This window comes from Heterocephalus glaber, unplaced genomic scaffold (genome assembly GCF_053883595.1).
Source record: "Heterocephalus glaber isolate CG9 unplaced genomic scaffold, H.glaber_assembly_v1.0 deba00001606, whole genome shotgun sequence".
NCBI lineage: Eukaryota > Metazoa > Chordata > Mammalia > Rodentia > Bathyergidae > Heterocephalus > Heterocephalus glaber.
Window position 1 is genome coordinate 42,509,025 of NW_028258377.1, and position 24,547 is coordinate 42,533,571.

The following is a 24,547-nucleotide window of genomic DNA, read 5'->3' on the forward strand; positions in this document are numbered from 1 at the left end:
CCATCACAAGCTGGAACAGCAGTACACATTGCATATCTTCCTAGTGATGGTAAGAAGAAATTTGCTGCGGGGAAGCTGGGCACATGTTGTAGTGGGTAAAAATCGACACTGTACTCTGCAGTGTATTATATTTCAGGAAATATAACAGATACTTCAGAAATAATTACACAACTGGTGATTTATGTGTCTAAGCATAATTAAGACTAGGGCAAGCTATAATGTTCCCTGCGTTATGGGTATTTAAAAATGAATCACTCACTTATGTTTTCACGACACCATCAATTTGTAACAATGTAATCCCATCAGAAATTGAGTTTTTAAATTTGAGAACACTGTATAAAACACTTTATAAAATATTTCAACGTTGAAAAGATAGTTAAAAATACAGATCAAACAAGACCAACCAGGACTCATGCACACACCTTGGACTCGTCAGTGCGTTTGAAGGCATTTGTCACATATGTCAAACATCAGACAGTGGTCCTTATGAATGAAACATAGCATTGTAAAAATGTATCTCTAAAATTGGGAAAAAACACAATTCGAATCATAATTTACTAAATTCCACTTTTTACAAAACTGACTGATACCTCTTATGAGTTAGGTTTTGTTTCACGCCATTATTTCAGCTTATTAGATAAAAACAATAATGATGGCCAGGCACGGTGGTGCAGGCCTGTAATCCCAGCATTTGGGAGGCTGAGGCAGGAGGATCACCATGAGTTGAGGCCAGCTTGGACTACATAATGAATTCAAAGCCAGCCTGAACTACACAGTGAGACCCTGTCTCAATATAATAATTACAAGATAGACTGGCATTACAGCATAGGGAATAAAGGCATTTACCTCATTACACTCAATAGCAATCATTCTCCCCAAAACAAACTCCACTGCTGACAAATATTCCTTTGAGTGTTGTGACTTAAAGTGTTGAAAGTGTTGTAAATCATGCCATCATTTATAATTTTGGAGAGATTACTATAATTCATGATATCCTTTTGGAGAGAAGTTATGGTCCTGCTGGTCTGTGGCAATCAGAAACTCACAGCAGTTTGGGTTATGTTTGGTACATACGGTGGAAAAATTACCACCAAATTAAAAGTCATTGCAATATAAACAAGAAAAATAAGATTTTAATGGTAAGAAAACAAAATTTTATGTAAATGATAATACTGGCTCAAATAAGAAAAATAGGCAAAATTATGTACAAGATATAATATACAATGTTGGGCTACAAGGAGGAGTCTTGTCACGATATGAGAAACAACGTGCTAATCTATAAATTGTGTGAAAACAAATCAACTTTGTCAAAAACACATGTTCACAAGTCTCTGAAAATGCATGTCTTAATACAAAATGTCATCCAATTAAAAAATACCTTTTATTACACAGAATACAAAGTATACACCAAAAATAAAAAGAAAGGTAGTGGTAAAATCCTAACAATAAAAAGCAATAATACCTAATTATGTCAACTCTGTATTTTATATTAAACACCAAAGATATATCATCCAGATATTTAAGTGATTTACTGAAAAACACATAATGTATGTACTTTAGGCTATCTCTTTATGGAGAAATACTGACATCAAGTTTTTGTATTAATTAAAAATTAATTAATTTTTTGTATTATTCCTATAGGTCTCCATTACATGAGAAATTTTCACAGGATTTCAAAATAGGCTTAAATGTAGTTTATTCCCAGTTAGACTTCTTTCATGTATTTGACAATACATGTGTTTTGAAAGCTTTCCCACATTGCTTACATACATAGGGTTTCTCCCCTGTGTGAATTCTTCCATGCATTTTACAGTGTTCTGTACTAAAAGCTTTCCCACATTGCTTACATACATAGGGTTACTCTCATGTGATTTCTTTCATGTTTTTTACAACAATCTTGTGTACTAAAAGCTTTCCGACATTGCTTACATACATAGGGTTTCTCCCGTGTGAATTCTTTCATGTATTTTACAATAACTTTGTGTACTAAAAGCTTTCCCACATTGCTTACATACATAGGGTTTCTCCCCTGTGTGAATTCTTTCATGTATTTTACAATAATCATGTGTACTAAAAGCTTTCCCACATTGCTTACATCTATAGGGTTTTTCCCCTGTGTGAGTTCTTTCATGATTTTTACAATAACGTCGTGTACTAAAAGCTTTCCCACATTGCTTACATACATAGGGTTTCTCCCCTGTGTGAATTCTTCCATGTATTTTACAATAATGTTTTGTACTAAAAGCTTTCCCACATTGCTTACATCTATAGGGTTTTTCCCCTGTGTGAGTTCTTTCATGATTTTTACAATAACGTTGTGTACTAAAAGCTTTCCCACATTGCTTACATACATAGGGTTTCTCCCTAGTGTGAGTTTTTTCATGTATTTGACAATAACTGTGTGTGCTGAAAGCCTTCCCACACTGCTTACATGCGTAAGGTTTTTCCCCAGTGTGGTATCTTTCATGTTGTTTACGATGTTGACGCCTACTGAAAGCTTTCCCACATTGCTCACATACATAGGGTTTCTCCCCTCTGTGATTTCTTTCATGTATTTTACAATAACCTTGTGTTCTAAAAGCTTTCCCACACTGCTTACATACATAGGGTTTCTCCCCTGTGTGATTTCTTTCATGTATTTTACAGTAATGTTGTGTAGTAAAAGCTTTCCCACATTGCTTACATACATAGGGTTTCCCCAGATTTTGATTTCTTTCATGGATCTGAACACCACTAGGTGTGCTGGAGGATTTCAAATTTTTCTTGTATATAAAAGTCTTCTCTCTAAGGTGAGTTCTTTCACAAAGATCAGAGTAGGATTTCCCACACTGATCATATTCATAGGGTATCTCTCCAGTCTTTGTCCTTGAATCCTTTTGAAAGGACTGCAATCCACCGCAGGTTCTTCCACGCGCATTCCATTTATACAGCTTCCCTTCTGATCCCAAGTACCCAGAGGTCTTCAGTGCAGCGTGAGCTATGATGGGCTCATTTAGGGACAAATGCTCACTCAGGGGCTTCCTGCAGGCAAGGCTTTCAGCTGGTTTTAAAGCAGCTTGTTTCATGTCCACATTAGCAACTGGAGTCCAAAGGAACATTTCTTCACATTGATTCCAACCTTTATTTTGATAGCATTTCTCTACCTCTTCATTTCTGTAAAGAAAACAAAAAAAAGACAGCTGCGATAAAATGGGTCTCCATATTAATGATTTACCGCAAGTTCTGCTTCGATGCCTCCTGAGAAATTCTGATCATGAATGTCCCGGAGGACACCTTCAAAACAGCCATTCCCAAGAGTAGTTTTCATTTGGCAATTTTAAATTGGCATATTTCACAACCTAGAAAGCTTAGTTTCATTTTGGGCAACTGGTACATATATATCACATACTGATCATTTTGGTACCTTTTCCCTCATCACTCTCCCTCTTCTCTCCTTACCCCATTTGTCTTCCCCATCTGTAAAAAGTCAGGGCTTTCTTTTCTAATTGCTTCTCCTAAAGTTTACTCCTCAATTTATATTTTTGGTTTTTCATCTAAAAGAAAGCATGTGACATTTCACATCTGTGTCTGACTTATTTCACCCAACACTATAGGATGAAAACCCACCCATTTTTTTGGCAAATGACATGCTATCATTCATCTTTATGGCCAATGGTATAGCACATTTTTTCTTTTTCTTTTCAGTGCTGGGAATTAAACACAGGTCTTAGCACTGAATTACATCTCCAGCTTTTTATTTCTTAGTTTGAGAGAGAGTCTCTTTGATGATTAAGTTGCTCAGGCTGAGCTTCCGCTTGCCATCCTGCAGAGTCAGCTTCCCAGAGTGCGGGGAATGCACCATCACGCTGAGCCTATCAACAATTTTCTTTATTCATGCATCCAATGATGGACATCTAGGCCGATTCCAGGGCTTAGCTATTATAAATTGTTCTTTTGAGAATGGGTATGCATGTATCAGCATAGCATGATGATTTTAAGTCTTTTGGGACTATACCCAGAAGTATTTCTGGGTCAAATGGAAGTAGTTTTACTTTTGGAGATGTCTGTATACTGATTATCATAGTTGCTAACCTTAACATTCCCACCAACAATGACGGAGGGTGTCTTCTAAGAATTTTAATTTCTCTGGAAAATGGCTTGAAAATACTTGTCATTACAACACTAGTATTCATTTGTGCTTTGAATACTGTTTCAAGGCTAGCAATTTTTTTAGACACTGAATGTTTCATATTCGTATGTATACAAAGATATCCTGAAGATGGATTTCTATCAAAACTCAAAATTCATTTCTTTTCATATACACCTATACACAATACCTAAATGCAACTTCATACATTTTCATGAAAGTGATTATGAAAAAACATTTTTTTATACATATACATCAATGTCACTTGTTGCATATCAGGACTAACTCAGTTTTCTATACTGAAATATTTATCTATTCAGTTGTCAGATTATACATAGTAAAACTATATACATCTTTGGAGAATATTTGTAAAACTGAATAAATCTGAATGTGGCTACTGATATTTCTGTTCTCATACTCCCTCTTGAGGAACATTCCTTTTCCTTTTGAGTGCAAATTACCTTAGATTTCTCCAGTAATTTTTGAACTCTTCTTCAACTTTCTGGTTATTCCAGGGTCTTCCTGAATTATAGACATAGAAATACAAGGAGATACTATATTATTACCTAAAAATGAATTGATTCCAGTTAGATTCATGGTGTAATGTAACCAGGCCTGAGATATTAAAGATGTTTTCATGGGCTGGGGATTTAGCTCAGTGGCACTGCGCCTGCCTTGCAAGTGCAAGGTCCTGAGTTCGATCGCCGGTACCACCAAAAAAAAAAAAAGTTTTCACATTCTTTTTAATGAAACTACACGGATGAGCAACAATGTTCTCTGACTGAATTAATGAGAAAGTGGTGTCATCCTTACCTACAGCAGCCAGGTTCCTAAAAGTCTCCCTCATCACATCTCTGTAGAGCTTCTTCTGGGATGGATTCAGCAAAGCCCACTCCTCCATGGTGAAATTCACAGCCACATCTTCAAAGATGACTGCTTCCTAAATGATCACACACAAGTTTCTTGAAGGAAGGTTAAGACTCATAGTGTGGGATATCTCAACTCCTTTCATAAAAAGTTGAATTGAGAGCCAGGTGTGTTGGTGGATGTCAGTAATCCCAGCACTCAGGAGGCTGAGGCAGGGGGATTGTCATGGGTTTGAGACTAGTATGGGCTACACAGTGAGTTCAAGACCAGCCTGAACTGCATAGTGAGAACCTATCTCAAAAATAGAAAACAAAACAAAACAAAAAGCTGAATGGCAGCTGCATCCTTCAAATATTAACTCTGTTAATATTTGGTCATTAAATCCCATGTGTATGCACATTGTTTTAGATAGCAATTTTGTGCCACTCATTGCTAAAGCAACAGCAGAAGAGGAGCACTGGTCCTCCTGCTGGGTCACTGCATGGGAACCTGTGCACTGCCTCTAAAACAGAGCTCACTGAGGGAGCCTACAAGATCACCACCCAATAACACTGGGGCCGATGAATATCAGTGAATGGTTTTGCTAGACCACAGGTAATAACTCTTTTCAAATCTTATTCATGTCATTGAGTCCTTCTTCCTTTGACTGTACTCAGTCAGCATTTTGAAACTTGAATTTGGCTTCGTAAAAAAATAATTGAACATCAAATAATGTTTATGAATGATAATTAAAATGTTAATGGAAAAAGTTTTACTGGAACAAGTCTATGAATATTGAAAATAGGGAAAGGGAGGCATTGAATTTTATACCTCAGTGTCACCAAATAGTCACCTTGCACTTAGATATAATAAATTTTTTTAGTATATGTGCTGCCGAAGCAAGCACTTAGATGTAATAAATTATAGTTGGATATGGGAGAGTAATGAGGGGAAAGAGATGAATAAAATATGTTGTATGCATTGAAAACCAATATATAAAACAAAATAATTAAGCACACACAAAAAAACTTCAGCCAAGCGTGGTAGTGCATGTGCATAATCCCAGCACACGGAAGACCAATGCAGGAGGACTGCCATGGAGTTCAAGGTCTTGGCTACACAGTAAATTCAAAGCCAGTCTGAGATACAAAGTGAGACGCTGCCTCAAATTCCCCTCCTAAAAAGGATAACTTCAAAAAAATTGTCACGAATAACACCTTTAACTTGTTAAAAATTTATAGCTGTATAGTATAAAAAAATCTAACAACATTCAATATATTTTAAGTGAGAAGGTTGATATTTTACATAATATACATGAAAGATGCTGGGGATTTAGCTCAATGGCACCGTGCCTGCCCACAAGTGCAAGGTCTTGAGTTCGACCCTCGGTGCCCCCCCCCCCAAAAGAAAAGAATATACACGAAAGACATTTAAATTCCACCTTTCACAAGACTCTACTATTAGTAGATAGAATGACAAATGGATTTCAGGAAAGAAAGTGTTCAATGGGTCCACATATATGTAGAATACTGATTCATGATAGAGCTGATGTTCTGTGTCTCTGGAGGAAATCACAATCTGTTTCATTTGTGATCAGGAAGACACAAGTATGTACTTCGAAAGCTGGACTGTACAATCTTCTGTGCACAATAACATCAATGGATAGAGACAAAACACAAGAAAGAACAAAGTAATATCCAGAGATTAAGATGGAATACATAAAATTGGCTTCACTTGCATATAACATCATGGTATATGTTGGAAAAATTAAAGTACCAACAAAAAAACTAACGGAATTACTAAGAAAATGTACCACAGAATATATCCCTAGCTTTATGTAAAAGAATCTGCCATGTAATTAGGTATCAGGTATAAATAAGTGGCTTAGAAATTATAAATCTTACAATATAACAAAGGCTTCACAGTGGCACAAATTATAAGAATGCTTGGGCCAGGGATTTAGTTCAGTGGTTCCACTGCCTGGCTCGCAAGCGCAAGGCCCCAAGTTTGATGCCCGCTACCAAAAAAAAGCTAAAAGTCCGTATGTGAAAAAGGTTCAACACTTGATGTAATAAACATAAGATAAAACCACAAAAATACAGTAACATATATTAGATGGACAAATATTAAAAAACTGTCCCACATGTTGGCCAAACACAATGAAACTGTTATCTGTAAAATAGTACATGGAAATTTCATATGAATATTTTGTAAAAATTTTGAATTTTTTTATCTGCATGCCAGTAGTTTTTCTTAATCAAAACTTTTAATTTCTTAAGCACTTGCAGAACAAAAATCAATAATAGCACTTTAATTGCATCAAAAAAAAATTTTAAAAGCCAAATTGAAATAACCCCAGCCCAGAGGCAGTGGAATAAGGGAGTGAAGTACCTGAAATATGAATTTCCCTATAATCCTATGAGCAATAAATTGAGGCAAAAAAACCATGAATAATCTTTTCACCATGATAATGATATATTAACCTCAATTATTAACTTATTCAAAACTCCAAAGAACTGAAACCAAATAACATTTTTGCTTGAGTCCAAGATTTCTGAAAATCCATCCTGTGCTCACCTTGCGGGTAGCTAGATAAAATCAGAGACGCACTGGAAATAACCCTAAGTAGCTTGTTCACTTGCATCCTGATTCTGTGGATCGTTAGGCACACATATGGCCGATCCAAAAAAAATTTTTTTTTTTTGCTCTTAAACCAAGCATGGTGGTGCATGCCTGTAGTTGCAGCACTTGGGAGGCTGAGCAGGAGGATTGCCCCAAGTTGAAGGCCAGCCTGGGCTACACAATGAGTTCAAGGTCAGCCTGAACTAGTGCAACCCTATTCTCAAAGAAAAAAAAAAAAAAAAAAAAAAAAAAAAATTACTTCTTAATTTTTCCTTGCTTCATCAGATGTAGTCAATTCTCTACTCCATTTTTAACTAGAAAAATCATAATCTTATGGTTAAATCACGAAAGTAAATTCGTAAGTCATTAAAATAACTTGTATTTTATACAAGCAACTTGGTGCAGAAAAACACAAGGGAAGCTGGTTAAGGATGAAGGCTGCTTTACTCTGTTTCACAAAAGAACCCATACTCAGAGGTTGAATACACTCCCGAAGTTATATACAATACACTGTGCAGGGAAATACGAGAGGTCAGGTGATTTAAATCTGAGGCCTCTTCACTTCCTTATCCATTTTCACAGAGTGAAATTTCAAGTCCTCAGTCTCAATTCTGAGCAGAGACAAAACACCCACAGTCAGTTGAAGGTTGACCTTTGTGTTTTCCCAATTTCTCTTTTGCATCCTAACATCTATTGCTTGCTGAGCACTAAGCAATTCTTCAACAAAAAATGGTGGGCCCCAAATCAGTGCACCACCCAGAGTGACCAAAACTTTGACAAATTCAGAGCGCTCCTCTCGTATACCGTTTCAAGTAAAGATTGGTGTCCAAGCAGGTGATGTTGTTTTTCATTATGAGGCATCACTCTGAAGTTATAAAGGGGTGGCACACCGAGTCACCTCATTAACAGAAATGAATACACTGCGTCAAATTGGCTCATGATAAAAGGGATGGACACTTCTACTGTTTGAAAAATTATGGTAATCTTAGGTTCTCTCCTGCATTAAAAAAAAATACCACACACATAACTAGCCTCAAATTCACAGAGAAGAAAGTTCCAAGGATGTCTTTCAGCATGGCATCCACACATTCACAATGGAAAACATTTACAACAGTCCTGACATAAAAAACAAATAATTGATGATGTTTAATTTAACCAAACACGGTGATCACAGTATAGAATTGTGCTTGATCACATCACTCTGGGAGGCTGAGGGAAGAGGATAAAAGCTTCAAGCTCAGGGTAGTGAGACCCTGTGTCAAAATTCAAAATGATGATAATTAAAAATATAGAAGGGGGCCGGGGATTTAGCTCAGTGGTTTCACCGCCTGCCTCGCAAGCGCAAGGACCCAAGTTCGATCCCTGGTACCCCCCCAATATTGGGGGGGTCCTGGGCCAAAACCCTACTACCATAAAAAATACTTTGAAATCATTTCTACTCCAGTGTAGCACCCTTCCCATTCTACTTAGATAATGTTGCCCAATTTTTAAGCTAACAACAGAGACAAAATTTCCAATTTTAAAGTCATATGTAGGCCAGGCTGAACTCGAACTCCTCGCAATCCTGCCTCAGACCCCCGAGTGGTGGGAAATTTAGGAATTCACTGTCAATATAAAAAGGCAAAGAGGGGCCGGGGATTTAGCTCAGTGGTGCCACCGCCTGCCTTGCAAGCGCAAGGTCCTGAGTTCGATCCCCGGTACAAACAAACAAACCAACAAAAAAGGTAAAGGTCTGAGGAGATGAGTTCTGGGTATGAGACCCTGCCTTGCGGACATTTATAAGTGTCAGGTCTTCAGGATCTGCTACTAAAAGGAATGAGACCAGGGACCTAGCACATCACAGCTGCACCCGGCTGCAACCCATACCTGAATCAGGGTCTCCCCAACACCCGCTCTGGCTCTTCCCAGACTGGTGTAGATGAGCCTGTGCCTGGTCCCACCCAAAACGCCAAGGTGGGCTGGGACTGTCAGCGGAGACAGGATGCAAGGAACCTGGAACTAACTCTGACCTAGCACAGGGAGAAAGGGACAAAAGCACCAAAGATCAGGAGAACCTCAGGGTCTGGAGCTAAGCGGGGAGGCTGTAGTTCCCCGTAGCTGGTTCTGCCCACGTCCTTCAGACCTCGTCCCGATTCCCTCTCACCCCCCGCTTCGGCCCCACATCACCATTGCGTGGCCTCAGGGTCTCCCGGAGTTCTTCCCATGCAGCGTGCAGCCAGTAGAAGCCACAGAGGTGGCCCAGCAAACTGAGGGGCTCAAAGCAACGTGTGCAGGTCACAGACTTTAGCGCCATGACACCGGAAGAACACCCCTACATTGGCCCCCCTGATTGGACACTTGGTACAGCCGCCTCTTTATCGCTGATTGGCTCCTGCTCCATTGACCTCTCTCTAAGCCAAGAGTGAAAAGAAATAAATCTGCATGGACAAATTGAAATGATAGATTGTAACCCAGGAACTTCTGGATCAGGCTCTTTCCCACGATGTCAACCTCACCTTCCCTAACAGTCATTGTATTTAAGCAGTTTACTCCTGGCTTTCCAGAGCTGCCCCTGTTTTTTCAATGGACTAGTGTGCTCTTATGGGGTCACTTGTGTGCCCAGAAGGTTCCATGGTCAGTGTCCTATGGAAGAATCAATCTCCTGATGTAAGAAAACAGCACGAGTGCAGTTCACGATAGGAAAAAATGGAATGGATGGCAGGTTGGCTATTAGGTCAATATTTGGGAATGAGTCAGCTGGTTTCATAGTCAAGATGTTGACACTATCTCCCTCAATCTATTCAATTTGAGCCAAGAAAATGAATATATGCCTCCCAAGAGGAACACAATTGTTGTGTAAATGAGGAAATTAGGGTTAAATGACAGCAATATTCTGCAAAAGAGTAAAGATGAAAGAAAAGCAAACATTCCAACTCCCTTAGACAAGCTTCATACTTCACCAAGAGTTCACCCTTAATTTTGAGATCCTGCAAAGCAAGTATAAAAGTTAAAGTACACCAGAAAAGGTCTTTTCCATGCTCATAAAATGATTTTTATCTTTATCACTGTCCCCTTTCTTTTTTTTTTTTTTTGAGGAGCCACAGTCCCAGAACCACAGACAAAAATTGCATACAGGAGAGAATAAGAGTATTTAAGAGACAGTTCAAGAGATCATTAAAGGAAATGCATAGAATCTGCACAGTGTGATGGCAAGTCTCAACCTCAGATTCAGCCCAGTGCAATATACTTTCAAATGCAATTCCATTCTTCCTATTTCTTTTCCAAAAGTGGACGTGGGTTTCAACGTGGCCATGGGTTTTCACTTACCTCTTATTCCTGACTGCTTGTAAACCCAATCCATTAAGGAGTTTTACATTCTCCAAATAATACGGCTTGACTTTCTCATTTTTTACCCTTATCCAACACTTCACTCTTTAGTATATAGTAGTGTGCTCATTGATCGCCTCCTCTGTCAAAATCAACAAAACCCATGAGATGTAATGGGTCATTTCCCACTTCGGTGGTCCTTCTGCGTGTTTGTGGCTTGGATTTAAGTATGTATGCTGAATATCAGCAATAGTCCTCCAACAATAGTATCAAAGTTTCAAGCCTTCACCCAATGCCCTGTAATCATACACACAGAAAGGGAGTGCTTCTAACATGCAGGACCTTGGCTGGACATTAAATTCCTGAATCATTATAAGGATCTTTTAAGGTGCATTTGAATTGCCCCTGGTTTTCTTGAAGCAGCTGAAGATGGAGACATTGAATAATGTCCCAAGTCCTGAAATGTATGTTTGTCTCCAGATAGTGTATTCAGTCTTTGCAGTGGGAGGTTTACTCCATATGGAGATTTCATTCTTTGATATATTATCCCTCGCTAAATGATTTCTGTGCACCCAACTTCAGCCTGCTATGAAGTTCCCACTCCCAACTTGGTCACTTTTGTAGACATCTTGAATGGGAATAATTGCTTTCTTATTCAGCTCAAGAATATGAGTTCTCTAGTCTATTCATTCTTATGTCAGAATGTTACACATAGAAAAATTAATAAAGAAATAAAAGACAAATCTTGAGGCTGGAAATTCTAAGAGCATGGCACAAAAATCAGGTAAAATCCTTTGTGTTCCACTACACATTATTGAATGCCAAGTAACAAGTAGTACTGTTTATATAAGAAGCCTATGTCAGTCATAAGTCTCCCACTTTCGTATTAATGAATTCATTTCATTCATTAGAGCAAAACACTCATTTGCCCATCACCTTATAAGTCTCTCTTGTCTCAACTCTGTATCACTATTCATTTCCAAAATATGAAGTTTAGAGATTATATTGAATCTCACACTGGGTTACTGATTTGAAATCTGACTTTAGCCAGGAGGAAGTCCATAGTACATAGATGGCTGCACTTTCCCTTGAATCTTTATGCCCTAGACACAGAAATCTCAGTGCCAGTCTCCATTTATTGCTTTATTGTAGGTGATGTAAATAGGGTATGTTATGCATCACTTATATTTATTTAAAATAAATGTTTCTCATTACATCATACAAAAAACCCCCGTTTATGACAATGATGAAATGGTTGAATGAAAGACCCAAGGTACACTGGATAGCAGTGTTCTACTCACTATCAAAAGGTCTTGTCTACTGAGTGACTCTGCAGAGCTTTTAACACTCTGAAGTATACTTTCATGGGATGTGAATAGAATGCAATATCAGCTTGGTTTATTGTGGGCTCTTTATTAGGACTTTGGTAGACATAAACTTTTTATACAATAACATTTCAGGAAGTGTAATATCATGTAAAGTATACTTGGGAAGATAAGGACTGGACTCAGTTCTGTGACCCTTACCATGTCTCTCAGGACTCTTTTTACTGAAGTATTTGTCTGTAATTCTGCTCTCCTCTGCCTCTTTTTGATCCTTCTCAGGCTGAGGGCCCATGACTCTCGAATCTCTCCTCTGTGGTCTGGTTTGTCTCTCTTTCTCCATTTATTTTTGTTTTGTGGCTCAGACTACGCATCTGTCTGTGAAAACATTCTAAGTATACAACTGGAGGAGAGGAAAGGGATGAGTGGAGGGAGTAAAGGGGTGAAATTAATTAAAGTATGCAGTAATAAAAAAGAAAATATTCTTCAATATACACTTGAAACCAATAAATATTTTCCTGTTGTTATTGTGGATTGACTTGTAAAATCTTCTTTTTTCTAGCAAATTAAAAGACGATCCATGTGTTGTGGAACATGCCTGTAATCTCAGCACTTGAGAGGCCGAGGCAGGAGGATTGCCTTGAATTCACCTATGCTATGAAGTGCGTTCAATGCCAGCCTGTACTACATAACAAGACCTTGCCTCAAAATAATGAAACAAAAACAACAAAAAAGAGGGATATTGAAATCTTTTACTATCATTGTGTATTTTCCTCTTTCTCTCTCTTTCTTTCCTCATATTTATAGGGGTAAACTGGTTTCTAAAAATAACTGTTAGTAACTATTTCACCGATGGGTGTAATCTGAGCCAATCAGGGTCTTAAGCCTTTGCTCCTGGGGTGAGGAGAGGTCAGGGGCCTGAGGGGTGCATAGTGAGTACACAATAATTTCACAAGAGCTTTCTCAAGTACATAGTGCAAATTAAGCTTGTGGTAAATATACAGCCACCAGCCACCCAGGTCATGTCCCATACCAACCCTACTTACATCCCCTTCTAACGGTCCCTCCATTAGCATCTACACTTTTAGCTGAATTTGTGCTTTCATAATCAAGTGGGTTCTCTGACTACTCAAGTGTAGAAAGAATCCTGGAAATATAATAGTGTTAAGCAAACACTACAATAGAAATTATTCGTGGCAAAAACAATGATGGCAAATCTAGTAGGTATTTCTTGTTTAACAATTGAGTTATGGTCCTTTGACTAAGTCACTAAGTCAATGGGTCCCTAAATGAGGAATTGTATAGAGTATGTACACTTCAATAATTAGAACAAAGAAATGGTCAAGGAAACTCCAACTTGATGACTTTGTTTTTATTTGCATAAGATTGGCATCCAGAATTGTGATGCAAAATAGAGCATAAAACTACACTACTGTACTGTATAGTACAATCAGCAAAAATTACCGTACCATATAAACAAGGCATGCTGTAAAAAAACCAAGAAGCTATTGGGCTCCATAAACAAGGTGTGCAGAACTGTATGTTTTAAAATTAATTTTATTGATAGGGCTGGGGATTTAGCTCAGTGGTTCTGCCACCTGCCTCCCAAGCACAAGGACCCAAGTTCAATTCTCGGTACCAAAAAAAAATAATTTCATTGGTACATTTAAGGTATACAATACAATGACATTCATCGTTGGTAATTTGCACCTTTACATAATCCATCTTGGTTCTTATTTTTCCCCATTCCCCTGCCCTCCCTTCAGCCCCTCCATCCTTCCCTATCTACAAAGACTTTGTTCCATTTTTTCTTTTTCTCATATTAATTCTATTCCCTTCTCTCCTTTCCCCTACCCCTCCGACTTCCCCTTCCCCTTTGCACCTTTTCTTCCTATTTCACATTATCTATTATACCTTTTAATCCTTATTCACACTTTCAGTTTCTCACACTAGGGAAACTATTCTGTATTTACACACGTGTGTCCTATTTATTTCACTTAAGAGTATCGCCTCAATGTGCATCCATTTAGCTATAAATGTCTCTAATTTCATTTTTTATGGCTGAGTAGTACTCTATTTTAACAAAACCCCCACCTTTTCTTTATCCAGTCTCCAGCTGATGGGCACTTGGGCTGTTTCCAAGCTTTAGCTATTACAAACTGTGCTGCTGTGAACATGGGTGCACATCTATCACTGTGGTATGATTCTTTTAATTCTTTGGGGAAGATTCCCCAGCAGGGGAATAGCTGGGTCAAATGGGACTTCCAGTCCTAGTTCTTTGAGGTATCTCCATAAGGATTTCCACAGTGGTTGCACCAGTCTACACTCCCACCAGCAGTGGAGCAGGGTTCCTCTTTCCCCACAGCCCCACCAGCATTTGTTATTGGTTGATTTCATGATAGCAGCTATTCTTTCTGGACCGAGGTGGAATCTCATCGTTGTTTTCATTTGCATCTCTCAAATGACCAGTGATGTTGAACATGTTTTTCATATGTTTATTTGCTATTTCTACTTCTTTGTCTGAGAAATGTCTGTTCCTTTCATATGCCTATTTTTGGATTGGGTCTTTAAATTTGGGAGGTCTGATTTTTTTTTAAGTTCTTTATAGATTCTAGATAGTAGACCTGTGTTTGAGGAACAGCAGGTGAACATGTTTTCCCACATTGTGGGTTGTCTCTTCACTCTGTTGGTGGTTTCTCTTGCTGTACGGAAGCTTTTTAATAAGAAGAGATCCCACTTGTTGATTGTGCTAGTTTACAGGCAATTGAGGTTTTGTTCATAAAATCTTTTCCTACACCAATGTCTTCAACAGTTCTACCTAACCTCTGTTCCAGCTGGTTCAATGTTTCTGTTTTAATATTTAGATCTTTAATCCATTTCAATTTTAGTTTAGTGCATGGTGAGGGATATAGGTCTAGTTTCAATTGTTGGCAAGTTGAAACCCAATTTTTCCCACACCATTTATTAAAGAGGCTATCTTTCCTCCTATGTCAAAGATGAGGTGGCTGAGTGTATCTGGAATTGTTTCTGCATCTTCTAATCTGTTCCACTGGTCCTCAGGCCTGTTTCTTTGCCAGTACCATGCTGTTTTTTATCACACTAGCTTTGTAGTATAGTTTGAAGTTGGCGGTTGTGATAGCCCCTGCCATGTCTCTGTCACCTAGAATTGCTTTTGCTGTTCTGGGTCTCTTCTTGTTCCAAATGAATTTTTGGCTTGTTTTCGCAAGGTCTGTGAAGTATGCTGCTGGGATTTCAACTGGGATTGCATTGAACCTATATAGCAGCTTTGGAAGTAGGGCCATTTTCACTGTGTTGATCCTTCCTACCCAGGAGCAGGGGATGCCTTTCCATTTTCTGATATCATCTTCAATCTCTCTTTTCAGAGTGCTATAGTTTTCAGAGAAGAGGTCTTTCATTTCTTTTGTTAGGTTGATTCCTAGGTATTTCAGTTTTTTGGATGCTATTGTGAAAGAAATTGTTTGCCTTATTTCTCTCTCAGTGAGTCGGTTGTTCGTGTAGAGGAAAGCTATTGATTTTTGTGTGTTGACCTTGTATCCAGCTACTTTACTGAATTTGGTTATTAAATCTAGAAGACTTTTGGTGGAGTTCTTGGGGTCTTCTACATAGGATATCATGTCATCTGCAAATGAAGACAATTTGACTTCTTCATTTCCTATCTATATTTATTTTATTTCTTTCTCTTGTCTAGTTGCCATGGCTGATGTTTCCAAAACTATATTGAACAGAGGTGGTGATAGTGGACATCCTTGTCTTGTTCCTGAGTTTAGTGTGAAGGATTTCAGTTTTTGACCATTTAGTATGATATTGGCTGTTGGTTTTTCATAGATGGCTTTTATCAGGCTGAGATAGAGACTGTCTATTCCAATTTTTTGTAGGGTTTTTATCATGAATGTGTGTTGGATTTTGTCAAATGCTCTTTCTGCATCTATTGAGATAATCATATGGCTTTTGTCCTCGGCTTTATTGGTATAGTGTATTACATGTATTGATTTGCATATGTTGAACCATCCCTGCATCCCTGGGATGAATCCCACTTGGTCAGGGTGTATGATCTTCTTGATGATCTTCTGCATTGTATTTGCCAGTATCTTATTCAGGATTTTTGCATCTATGTTCATTAGTGAGATTGGCCTATAGTTCTCTTTTTCAGTTGGGTCTTTCTCTGCTTTGGAGATCAAGGTGATTCTTGCTTTCAGGAATGAATTTGGGAGTGTTGCTTCCCTTTCAATTTTATTGAAGAATTTAAACAGTAGTGTCAGTAGTTCCTATCTAAATGTCTTGTAGAATTTCACAGTGAAGCCATCAGTGCCCTGGGCTTTTCTTAGTTGATGAGTTTTTAATTACATTTTCAATTTCTTTGGTTGATCTTGGGTTATTTAGAAATTTTAGATCTTCTTTGTTCAACTTTGGTAATTCATATGTATCTAGGAATCTGTCCATTTGTTCTGTGTTTTCCATCTTATTGGCGTATAGGTTTGCAAAGTAGTTATTGATGATCCTCTGGATTTCTACTGGGTCCATTGTAATTTCATCCTTTTCATTCCCAATTGCATGGATTTGGGCCTTGTCTTTCCTTTTCATAATAAGGTTGGCTAAGGGTTTGTCAATTTTGTTTATTCTTTCAAAGAACGAACTTTAGGCTTCATTGATTTTTTTGGTATCATTCTCTTAGTTTCCATTGCATTGATTTCTGCTCTGATCTTTATAATTTTCTCCTTTGTATGAGCTTGGGGGTTGTCCTGCTCTTCTTCTTCTAGAAGCTTGAGGTTCAGCATTGTTGTTTAATTGGGCTCTGTTTTCCTCATATGAGTATTCACTGCTATGAATTACCCTCATAAGAATACTTTCATTGTGTCCCATAGATTCTGATACGTTGCGTTGTCACTGTCATTTAATTGAAGGAACTGTCTGATTTCTTCTCTCACTTCCTCAGTGACCCATTAGTTATTCAGAAGTGTGTTATTCAATTTCCATGTGTTTATGAAATTTTTTCAGTTTCTTTTGCTATGGATCTCCAATTTCATTGCACTATGGTCTGATAATATACAGAGGATAACTTCAATTTCTTTGCCCTTATTTAAACATGTTCTATGAGCGAGTATGTGGTCTATCTTAGAGAATGACCCATGTGCAGCTGAAAAGAATGTGTATCCTGATTTTGTGGGGTGGAACACTCTGTAAACATCTGTGAAGTTCATTTGTTCAAGAGTTTGTTTGAGCTCAAGTATTTCGTTGTTTATTTTTTATCTAGTTGATCTATCTAATTGTGTCAGCGGGATATTGAGATCCCCCACTACTATTGTATTAGTGCTTATATGATTTTTCATGTCCATTAGTATTTGTTTTATACAGTTGGGTGCACTAGTGTTTGGTGCATATATGTTAATGATTGTCATCTCTTCCTCTTGGATTGTTCCCTTTACAAGGTTGTCGTGTCCTTCTTTGTCTCTCTTAATCAGTGTTGGTTTGAAATCCACTTGATCTGCAAAGAGGATAGCTACTCCTGCTTTTTTTCAGGTTCCTGTCACATGGAGTATTGTTTTCCATCCTTTAACTTTCAGTCTATGAGTTTCTTTTCGAATTAAGTGTATTTCTTGTATGCAGTATATTGTTGGATCTTGCTTTTTGACCCATTCTGCCATTCTATTTCTTTTGATTGGTGTATTGAGACCATTAACATTGATGGTTGTAACGGATACATATTGACTTATCCTTGTCATGACTTTTCCTTTTTGTTGGATTTGCCCCCTTTGCGTTTAATTTCTTGTCGTGCTCAATGGATTCATTCTGCTGGGCTTCCTGGGGTTGTGACCCTCATTGTCTTTTCCTAGGATATTGTCTAAAATTTTTTCAAGTGCTGGTTTAGTATTTATGAAGTTGCTAAGGTGCTCTCTGTCATGAAAGTATCTTATTTCTCCATCAATTTTGAAAGATAGTTTTGCAGGGTACATCAATCTGGGTTGGAGGCTGTTTTCCTTTAGGGCTTGGAATATGTCACTCCAAACTCTTCTTGCCTTGTGGGTTTGCATTGAGAAGTCTGCTGTGATTCTGATGGGCTTTCCTTTGTAGGTGATTTATTTCTTTTCTCTAACTGCTTATAGAATTTTGTTCTTCTTTTGGGTTTCTGGAATCTTAACAATTTTATGGCTATGTGTAGATTTTTTTTGATCACAGGTTGTTGGAGTCCTATATGCCTCACTTATCTATATGTCAAGTTCTTTCCCCCTGTTTGGGACGTTTTCTGCCTTACTTCTGTGAACAGTCTTTTTTATGTCATCTGCACTCTCTCCTCTTTCTTCATTGACTCTGATCATTCTGATGTTATTCTTCTTTGCATCGCCTAGCAGCTGCTGGATTGATTTCTCGTGGTTCCTTACTTTTTTTTGGTACCGGGGATTGAACTTGGGACCTTGCACTTGTGAGTCAGGCAGAGGAACCACTCAGCTAAACCCCCACCCTCCGTTCCTTACTAATTTTTTTTCCTCATTAACTTTATTGGTACATTTTAGGTATAGAATACAGTTACATTCATCATTGGGATCTTGTACCATTACATGAGTCTCTTGGTTCTTATTTTTTTTCCCCTTCCCTTGCCCTCCCTTCACCCCCTCCACCCTTCCCTGTTTGCAAAGACCTTGTTTCCATTTTTTTCCTCTTCTCATTTTTTCCTTTCCCTTTTTCCCTTCCCCACCCCTCCCAATTCCCCTGCTCTTTTAGACCTTTTCTTTCTGTTGCACAGTATCAGTTATACATTTTTTAATTTACAATATTAAGGTCTAGGAGACATTACCACAGATTTTACAGAATTTAAAAGGATATAGAAAGCATATTATAAAAATCTTTTTTGAAATAAATTTGACAACTTCTAAGAAGTAACTTAGAAGACAAATTAATGAAACTAACTCTGGAGGAAATATAAAATTTGAATAGCACCTATTAAAGAAAGTATATTCCTAGCTTGAAAACCTACCTATATGACAAAAACAGGCTCATAAACATTTTAACTGATAAATTATATCAAACAATTAAAGCAGAAAAAAGAAGGAACACTTCTCCCCTCATTTTAGGAACTCAACATTGTGCTAATCCTAAAACTGGATAAAGATAATAGAAGAAAAAAGTATGAACATAGATAGAAATTTGTTTAATAAAACAAACTCTTAGAAGTCAGATCTGGCAGGATGTAGAAAGTGGTTTTGTTATAGGGATGGCAGTGTTGGTTCAGCATTGGAAGATCCACCCCCAAAAGTCATCATTTTAACAGAGGAAAGGAGAAAGCCATGTGATCCTGTCACTAGTTGGAGCAAGAGTACTGGACTAAACTCTACAGCTGTTCATGGTGAAAGCTATCAGGAGACTAGAAGTAGACCAGAACCTTCTCAACAGATCAAAGACATGTACTCCATACTTCCAACCAAAACTCCTTCTACGAATGGAGACGATACAATGCTTTCTCCCTAAAGTGGGGAACAAGGGCATATATGCCTACTCTTCATCTGTCCATTAGACTTTGAAACATAGGTCTAAACCAAAATAGTCTGGCAATAAAGTGACACAACTAGGATAGGATTGGCATGGCAGAAGCAAAATCTTTATATGTAGATGAAATGATCATCTACAGAGAAAATACTAAGAAATCTCTAGGAGCCCCTAGAACTTGTTCTTGAATTTAGCAGGCTTAGAAAACACAAGGTATATATAAAAATTCAGGTCTGTATATACTTTCTATAAATGAAGAACTGGATATTGAAATTTAAAAGTTATGTAGGAGTACAAAGGACCCAGAAAAGCCAAAAACAAAAACAAAAACAGTGTTGGAAGATGTTTAGCACCCAATTTTAAGACTTCTTCTAAAGCTACAGTAATCAAGGCAGTGTTGGTGTAAGGAAAGACATGTAGATCATTGGAATAAAACAGAGAATCTAGAAATAGAACCACACATATATGGTCCACTGAGTTTTGAAAGATTATTTAACATTAGCATTTTATAGAATATAAACTCAATTCAAGAGCCGAGGAAGAGATAGTGTCTTCAGCAAATGGCACTAGAACACCTGGTATCCGTATATAAAAAATTAACCCCAATCCTTTTTTTCCATACATGAAAATAACTTGAAGGGATCTATGAACCTAAATATGAAAGCCTAAAAGTGTAAAACTTTAAGAAGAAATTATAAGGGAAAATGTTTATGAATTTAGGATAGGCAAGAACTACCTAGGATACAAAAATCATGATGCATAAAAGAAAAAAAATTGACGAGATTCCATCAAAATTTAGAACTTTAAATGACATCATTAAAATGAAAAGTAGTCCTTAAACAGACCATATTTACAATGCATACAACCTATGAGCAGAATATATAAGGAATTCTTAGAGCTCATTAATAGACAACCCAATTAAAATGTAGACATAAGAAGATGATAAATAGCCAGTACAGCACAAGGAATGGTGTGCAATTCTAGAATCAGAAAAATACTAATCAATACAATAATAAGATTGAATTATACACTCATTAGGGAGATGAAGTCAAAAGTTTTAAAAGCCTTGTCATGACTTTTTCTTTTTGTTGGATTCTCCCGCTTTGCGTTTAATTTGTCACGTCCAATGGATTCATTCTGCTGGGTTTCCTGGGGTTGTGATCCTCACTGTCTTTTCCTAGGGTATTGTCTAAAATGTTTTGGAGTGCCGGTTTGGTATTCATGAAGTTCCTGAGGTGCTCTTTATCATGAAAGTATCTTATTTCTCCCTCAATTTTGAAAGATAGTTTTGCGGGGTACATCAATCTGGGTTGGAGGCTGTTTTCCTTTAGGGCTTGAAATACATCACTCCAAGCTCTTCTTGACTTGAGGGTTTGCATTGAGAAGTCTGCTGTGATTCTGATGGGTTTTCCTTTCTATGTGATTTGTTTCTTTTCTCTCACTGCTTGTAGAATTTTATTCTTCTGTTGGATTTCTGGAATCCTAACTATTATATGCCTATGTGTAGATTTTTTTTGATTAAGGCTAGCTGGAGTCCTATATGCCTCACTTATCTGTATGTCAAGTTCTTTTCCCCTCCTTGGGAAATTTTCTGTCATCACTTCTGTGAACAGTTTTTTTATGTCATCTGCACTCTCTCCTCTTCATTGACTCCAATCAGTCTTATGTTATTCTTCTTTGCATCATCTAGCAGCTGCTGGATTGATTTCTCATGTTCCCTTACAATTTTAAAGCAATTCTTCTTTTCCTCCTCACTAATTGCAATCTTATCTTCTATATGTGCAATTCTCTCCTCACATTGGTTCATTCTGCTGTGCAGACTTTTGATGGAGTTTTTAATCTCTTGAAAATCTGTTTGTATCTGCTTTATGGATTCCATTTGTTTCCTATGTTGGGATTCCATCATGTTCCTCAGATCCTCTATTTTTTTTATCTGTGTCCTCTCTAGATTTATCAATCATGTCTTGCACCATGAGCAAAATCTTTGCTGTTATCTGAGCAATTATTTCTGATTTCATTTTTCCCAGATCCTCTTTTGTTGCCAGTTCAGAGAGTCCAGGTGGTTGAGTATCAGAGTGTTCCATCTCGTTTCCCTTTGGGCTTGCTGTAGGTGATGTGGAAGTCTGTTTTTGAGGCTTGTTTATGTGTCTTCTCATTTCCATGGGGGGGTGCTTCTGGCGCCCATGTGGCTCACCTTCTCTGCCCTAGGAGCTTGGGATGGCAGCAAGGGAGCTTCCTTCAGGGTGCTGGGACCGGCTGAGCTTCACTGCCCTAGGAGCCTGGGGTGGAGGTGGGGAGCTTCCTCTGTTCCTTACTAATTTTAATAAATTGTTCTTTTCCTGCTCAGTAATTGCAATCCTATCTTCTATATCTGAAATTCTATCCTCACATTTGCTCATTCTGCTGTGTAAACTTTCAATGGAGTTTTTAATTTCCTGGAAATCTGTTTGCATCTGTTTCATGGATTCCATTAGTTTCCCATGTTGGGATTCCATCGTGTTCTTTAGCTCCTGTATTTTTTTTTTTGGTACCGGGGATCGAACTTGGGTCTTTGCGCTTGTGCAGCAGGTGGCGAAACCACTGAGCTAAATCCCCAGCTCCTGTATTTTTTAATCTGTGTCCACTCTAGATTTATTAATCATGTCTTGTACTATGGGCACAATCTCTGCTGTTATCTGAGAAATTATTTCTGATTTCATTTTTTCCAGGTCCTCTTTTGTTGCCAGTTCAGGGAGTTCAGGTGGTTGAGTATCAGATTGATCCATCTCGTTGCCCTTTGGGGTTGCCTTAGGTGATCTGGAAGTGTGGTTTTGAGACTTATTTACGTATCTTCTCATTTCAAGAGATGCATCCTGCTGTGCCTTTTTTGAGGTGACTTTATGCTCACCCAGTGGTCTTGAATTCTCAGCAAGCCACTCAGCAGCCTCTACTCTGCTGCTCACCAGTACACCAATTCCTAGGTTCAGAGTGGTGGCCTTCTGGATCCCTCAGCTGACTTGTTGTCTGGGCAGGCTTCTGCCTGGGGCCTGTGCACACTTGGGATGGTATCTTGGCATGCTTCTCGCTGGGGCCCCTATGTAGCTGTTTCTGGGAGGGTCTTTGGCTGGGGGCTGTGCACCTCGGTTCCTGTTGTCTGGGAAGGCTTTGGCTAAGGTCTCCAAGCACTTATCAATGGTATCGGGGTGAGCCTTTGGGTATTGCTTGTGTGCCTTTGTAGCTCTTTTCTAGGCAGGTCCTTGGCTATGGCGGATGGTATGATGGGCCTCTGGCTGAAGCTTGTGTGCCTGTGCAGCTCTTTTCTGGGTGGGCCTTTGGCTTGGGTGGGTGAGCAGGAGGCCTTGGGGTCAGGGTGGAGCCCTGGCTGGGATCCACCTGCAGCTGAGCTGGTCTGGGGCACACAGCTGCTTCCTGGGATCTGCCTGCACTTATCAACCCAGAACTGTATTTTTAAAAAGACAGTACTAAATCCAAGCTGTGGCTCATAATTCAGAAAAAAAAGGCCTCAGTCATAGGTCTGAACAGTCATTAAACAGGTAGGTCATTAAATGAGGAATATCTGCAGTGGATACTAAACTGGGTAGATGTTTGTGAAATGTAAAGTGAGTAGATGTAGAGAAATGGGTTATTTATGTAGTCTCAAAGAAATTCCCAATGATAATGATTAATTACAAAGGAGAAAACCCTGTCAAACACTACCATAAACAAAATATCAATAGTGATAGCACCAGTAATAGAAGTTAGTGACACTATGTATGTCTGCACACAGCATGTTGGGGAGGGCACTTTATCTCTATACTGTCTTTGCCAAAATGTATAACCCTATTGTAATAGGCGAAAACTGTAAAAACCAAGGGGGATACTCTATCATAAAGTAAAGAAAGGGGCTGGGGATTTAGTTCAGTGGCTCTGCTGCCTGCCTTGCAAGTGCAAGGACCCGAGTTCAATCCCTGGTACCAAACAGACAAACAAAACAAACCCCCAAAAGTAAAGAAAGATCAAAGTTAGACTGGAGCAGGCTCAGTGGCCATGATAAGTAAACATAATGTGGGGTCCCTGATTGGATGCTGGAATAGAAAAGGGTCACTATTGGGCACACAGGTAAAATCCAAATGAATTCTTCCAAGTAGTAAGATTGTATAAATGTCTGTTTCTTAATTTTAATTTTTTGGTCATAGGTACAATTAGAACCTAGATGAAGGGGTTATAGGAAATTTTCACAATTTTTGCAGCATTTGCCTAACTCTAAAATTATTTCAAATGAAAAGTTTAAGATAAAACTAGTATGTAAAGTGTTTCAGTATTCTGCCCCAATAACAAATTTCTGTCTCTACAGCGGGAGGGATGCTACTCCCATCCGGGTCAGAGCCAGGCTATGTGAAGAGCAGAAGCACCAGGCCTGCAATGGCCACAAGGTATGATCCCACCTGCGTTGCCTTTTTGGCTCTCAGTCACGACCTTCACCACCACGGCTTGACCACTTTCCATGTACCAGGACCTTAAAGAGTCTGTGTGGCATCTTGTGATCTTCCACTGGGTGGATGCAACTCCTTAAAAAAAAAGAGAGAAACAGGTTCAGGGGCCCCGAGTGACCTTCCCAGGCCCTGTGTCTCTCTCTTCAGCGGCAGTGGCAGGCCCAGGTCTACAGCAAGGCATTCTGGTTCCCCAGGCCCCTTGCTTCTGGAGTTCCACCTGCCTCTCCAGGCTGCTTCTGTGTGTGTCCACATGTGCCTGCCAGCAGCGTTAGCACTTACTCCTAGCCAGCATTACCACCTCAGGTCTGCATCAATGACAATGTCAGAACGCATCTGTAAAGAAAAGGGTCATG

At 38.6% G+C, this 24,547-nt stretch overlaps 2 protein-coding genes across 4 annotated transcripts in view; one reads left to right on the forward strand and one right to left on the reverse strand.

The window, feature by feature from the left end:
• LOC101703649 (nuclear envelope pore membrane protein POM 121-like) overlaps positions 1 to 24,547 on the forward strand; it is a 78,732-nt gene that overhangs the window by 30,004 nt on the left and 24,181 nt on the right. For 2 of the 3 annotated variants that reach the window (XM_087195019.1, XM_021242646.2), the window contains exon 2: positions 24,056 to 24,134. In XM_087195019.1, coding sequence (XP_087051145.1) covers positions 24,056 to 24,134 — 79 coding nt within the window. Of the gene's footprint in view, positions 1 to 12,784; positions 12,885 to 24,055; positions 24,135 to 24,547 lie in introns of all 3 variants that reach the window. The other variant, XR_015444891.1, reaches the window with a different exon arrangement.
• LOC101704022 (uncharacterized) lies at positions 1,112 to 9,895 on the reverse strand. The gene is made up of 4 exons (XM_013065302.3): positions 9,761 to 9,895; positions 4,940 to 5,066; positions 4,588 to 4,648; positions 1,112 to 3,153 (listed from the first exon to the last, which is right to left on the reverse strand). Exons 1-4 carry the CDS (start codon positions 9,761 to 9,763, stop codon positions 1,926 to 1,928), a joined length of 1,419 nt encoding a protein of 472 aa, XP_012920756.1. The 5' UTR covers positions 9,764 to 9,895; the 3' UTR covers positions 1,112 to 1,925.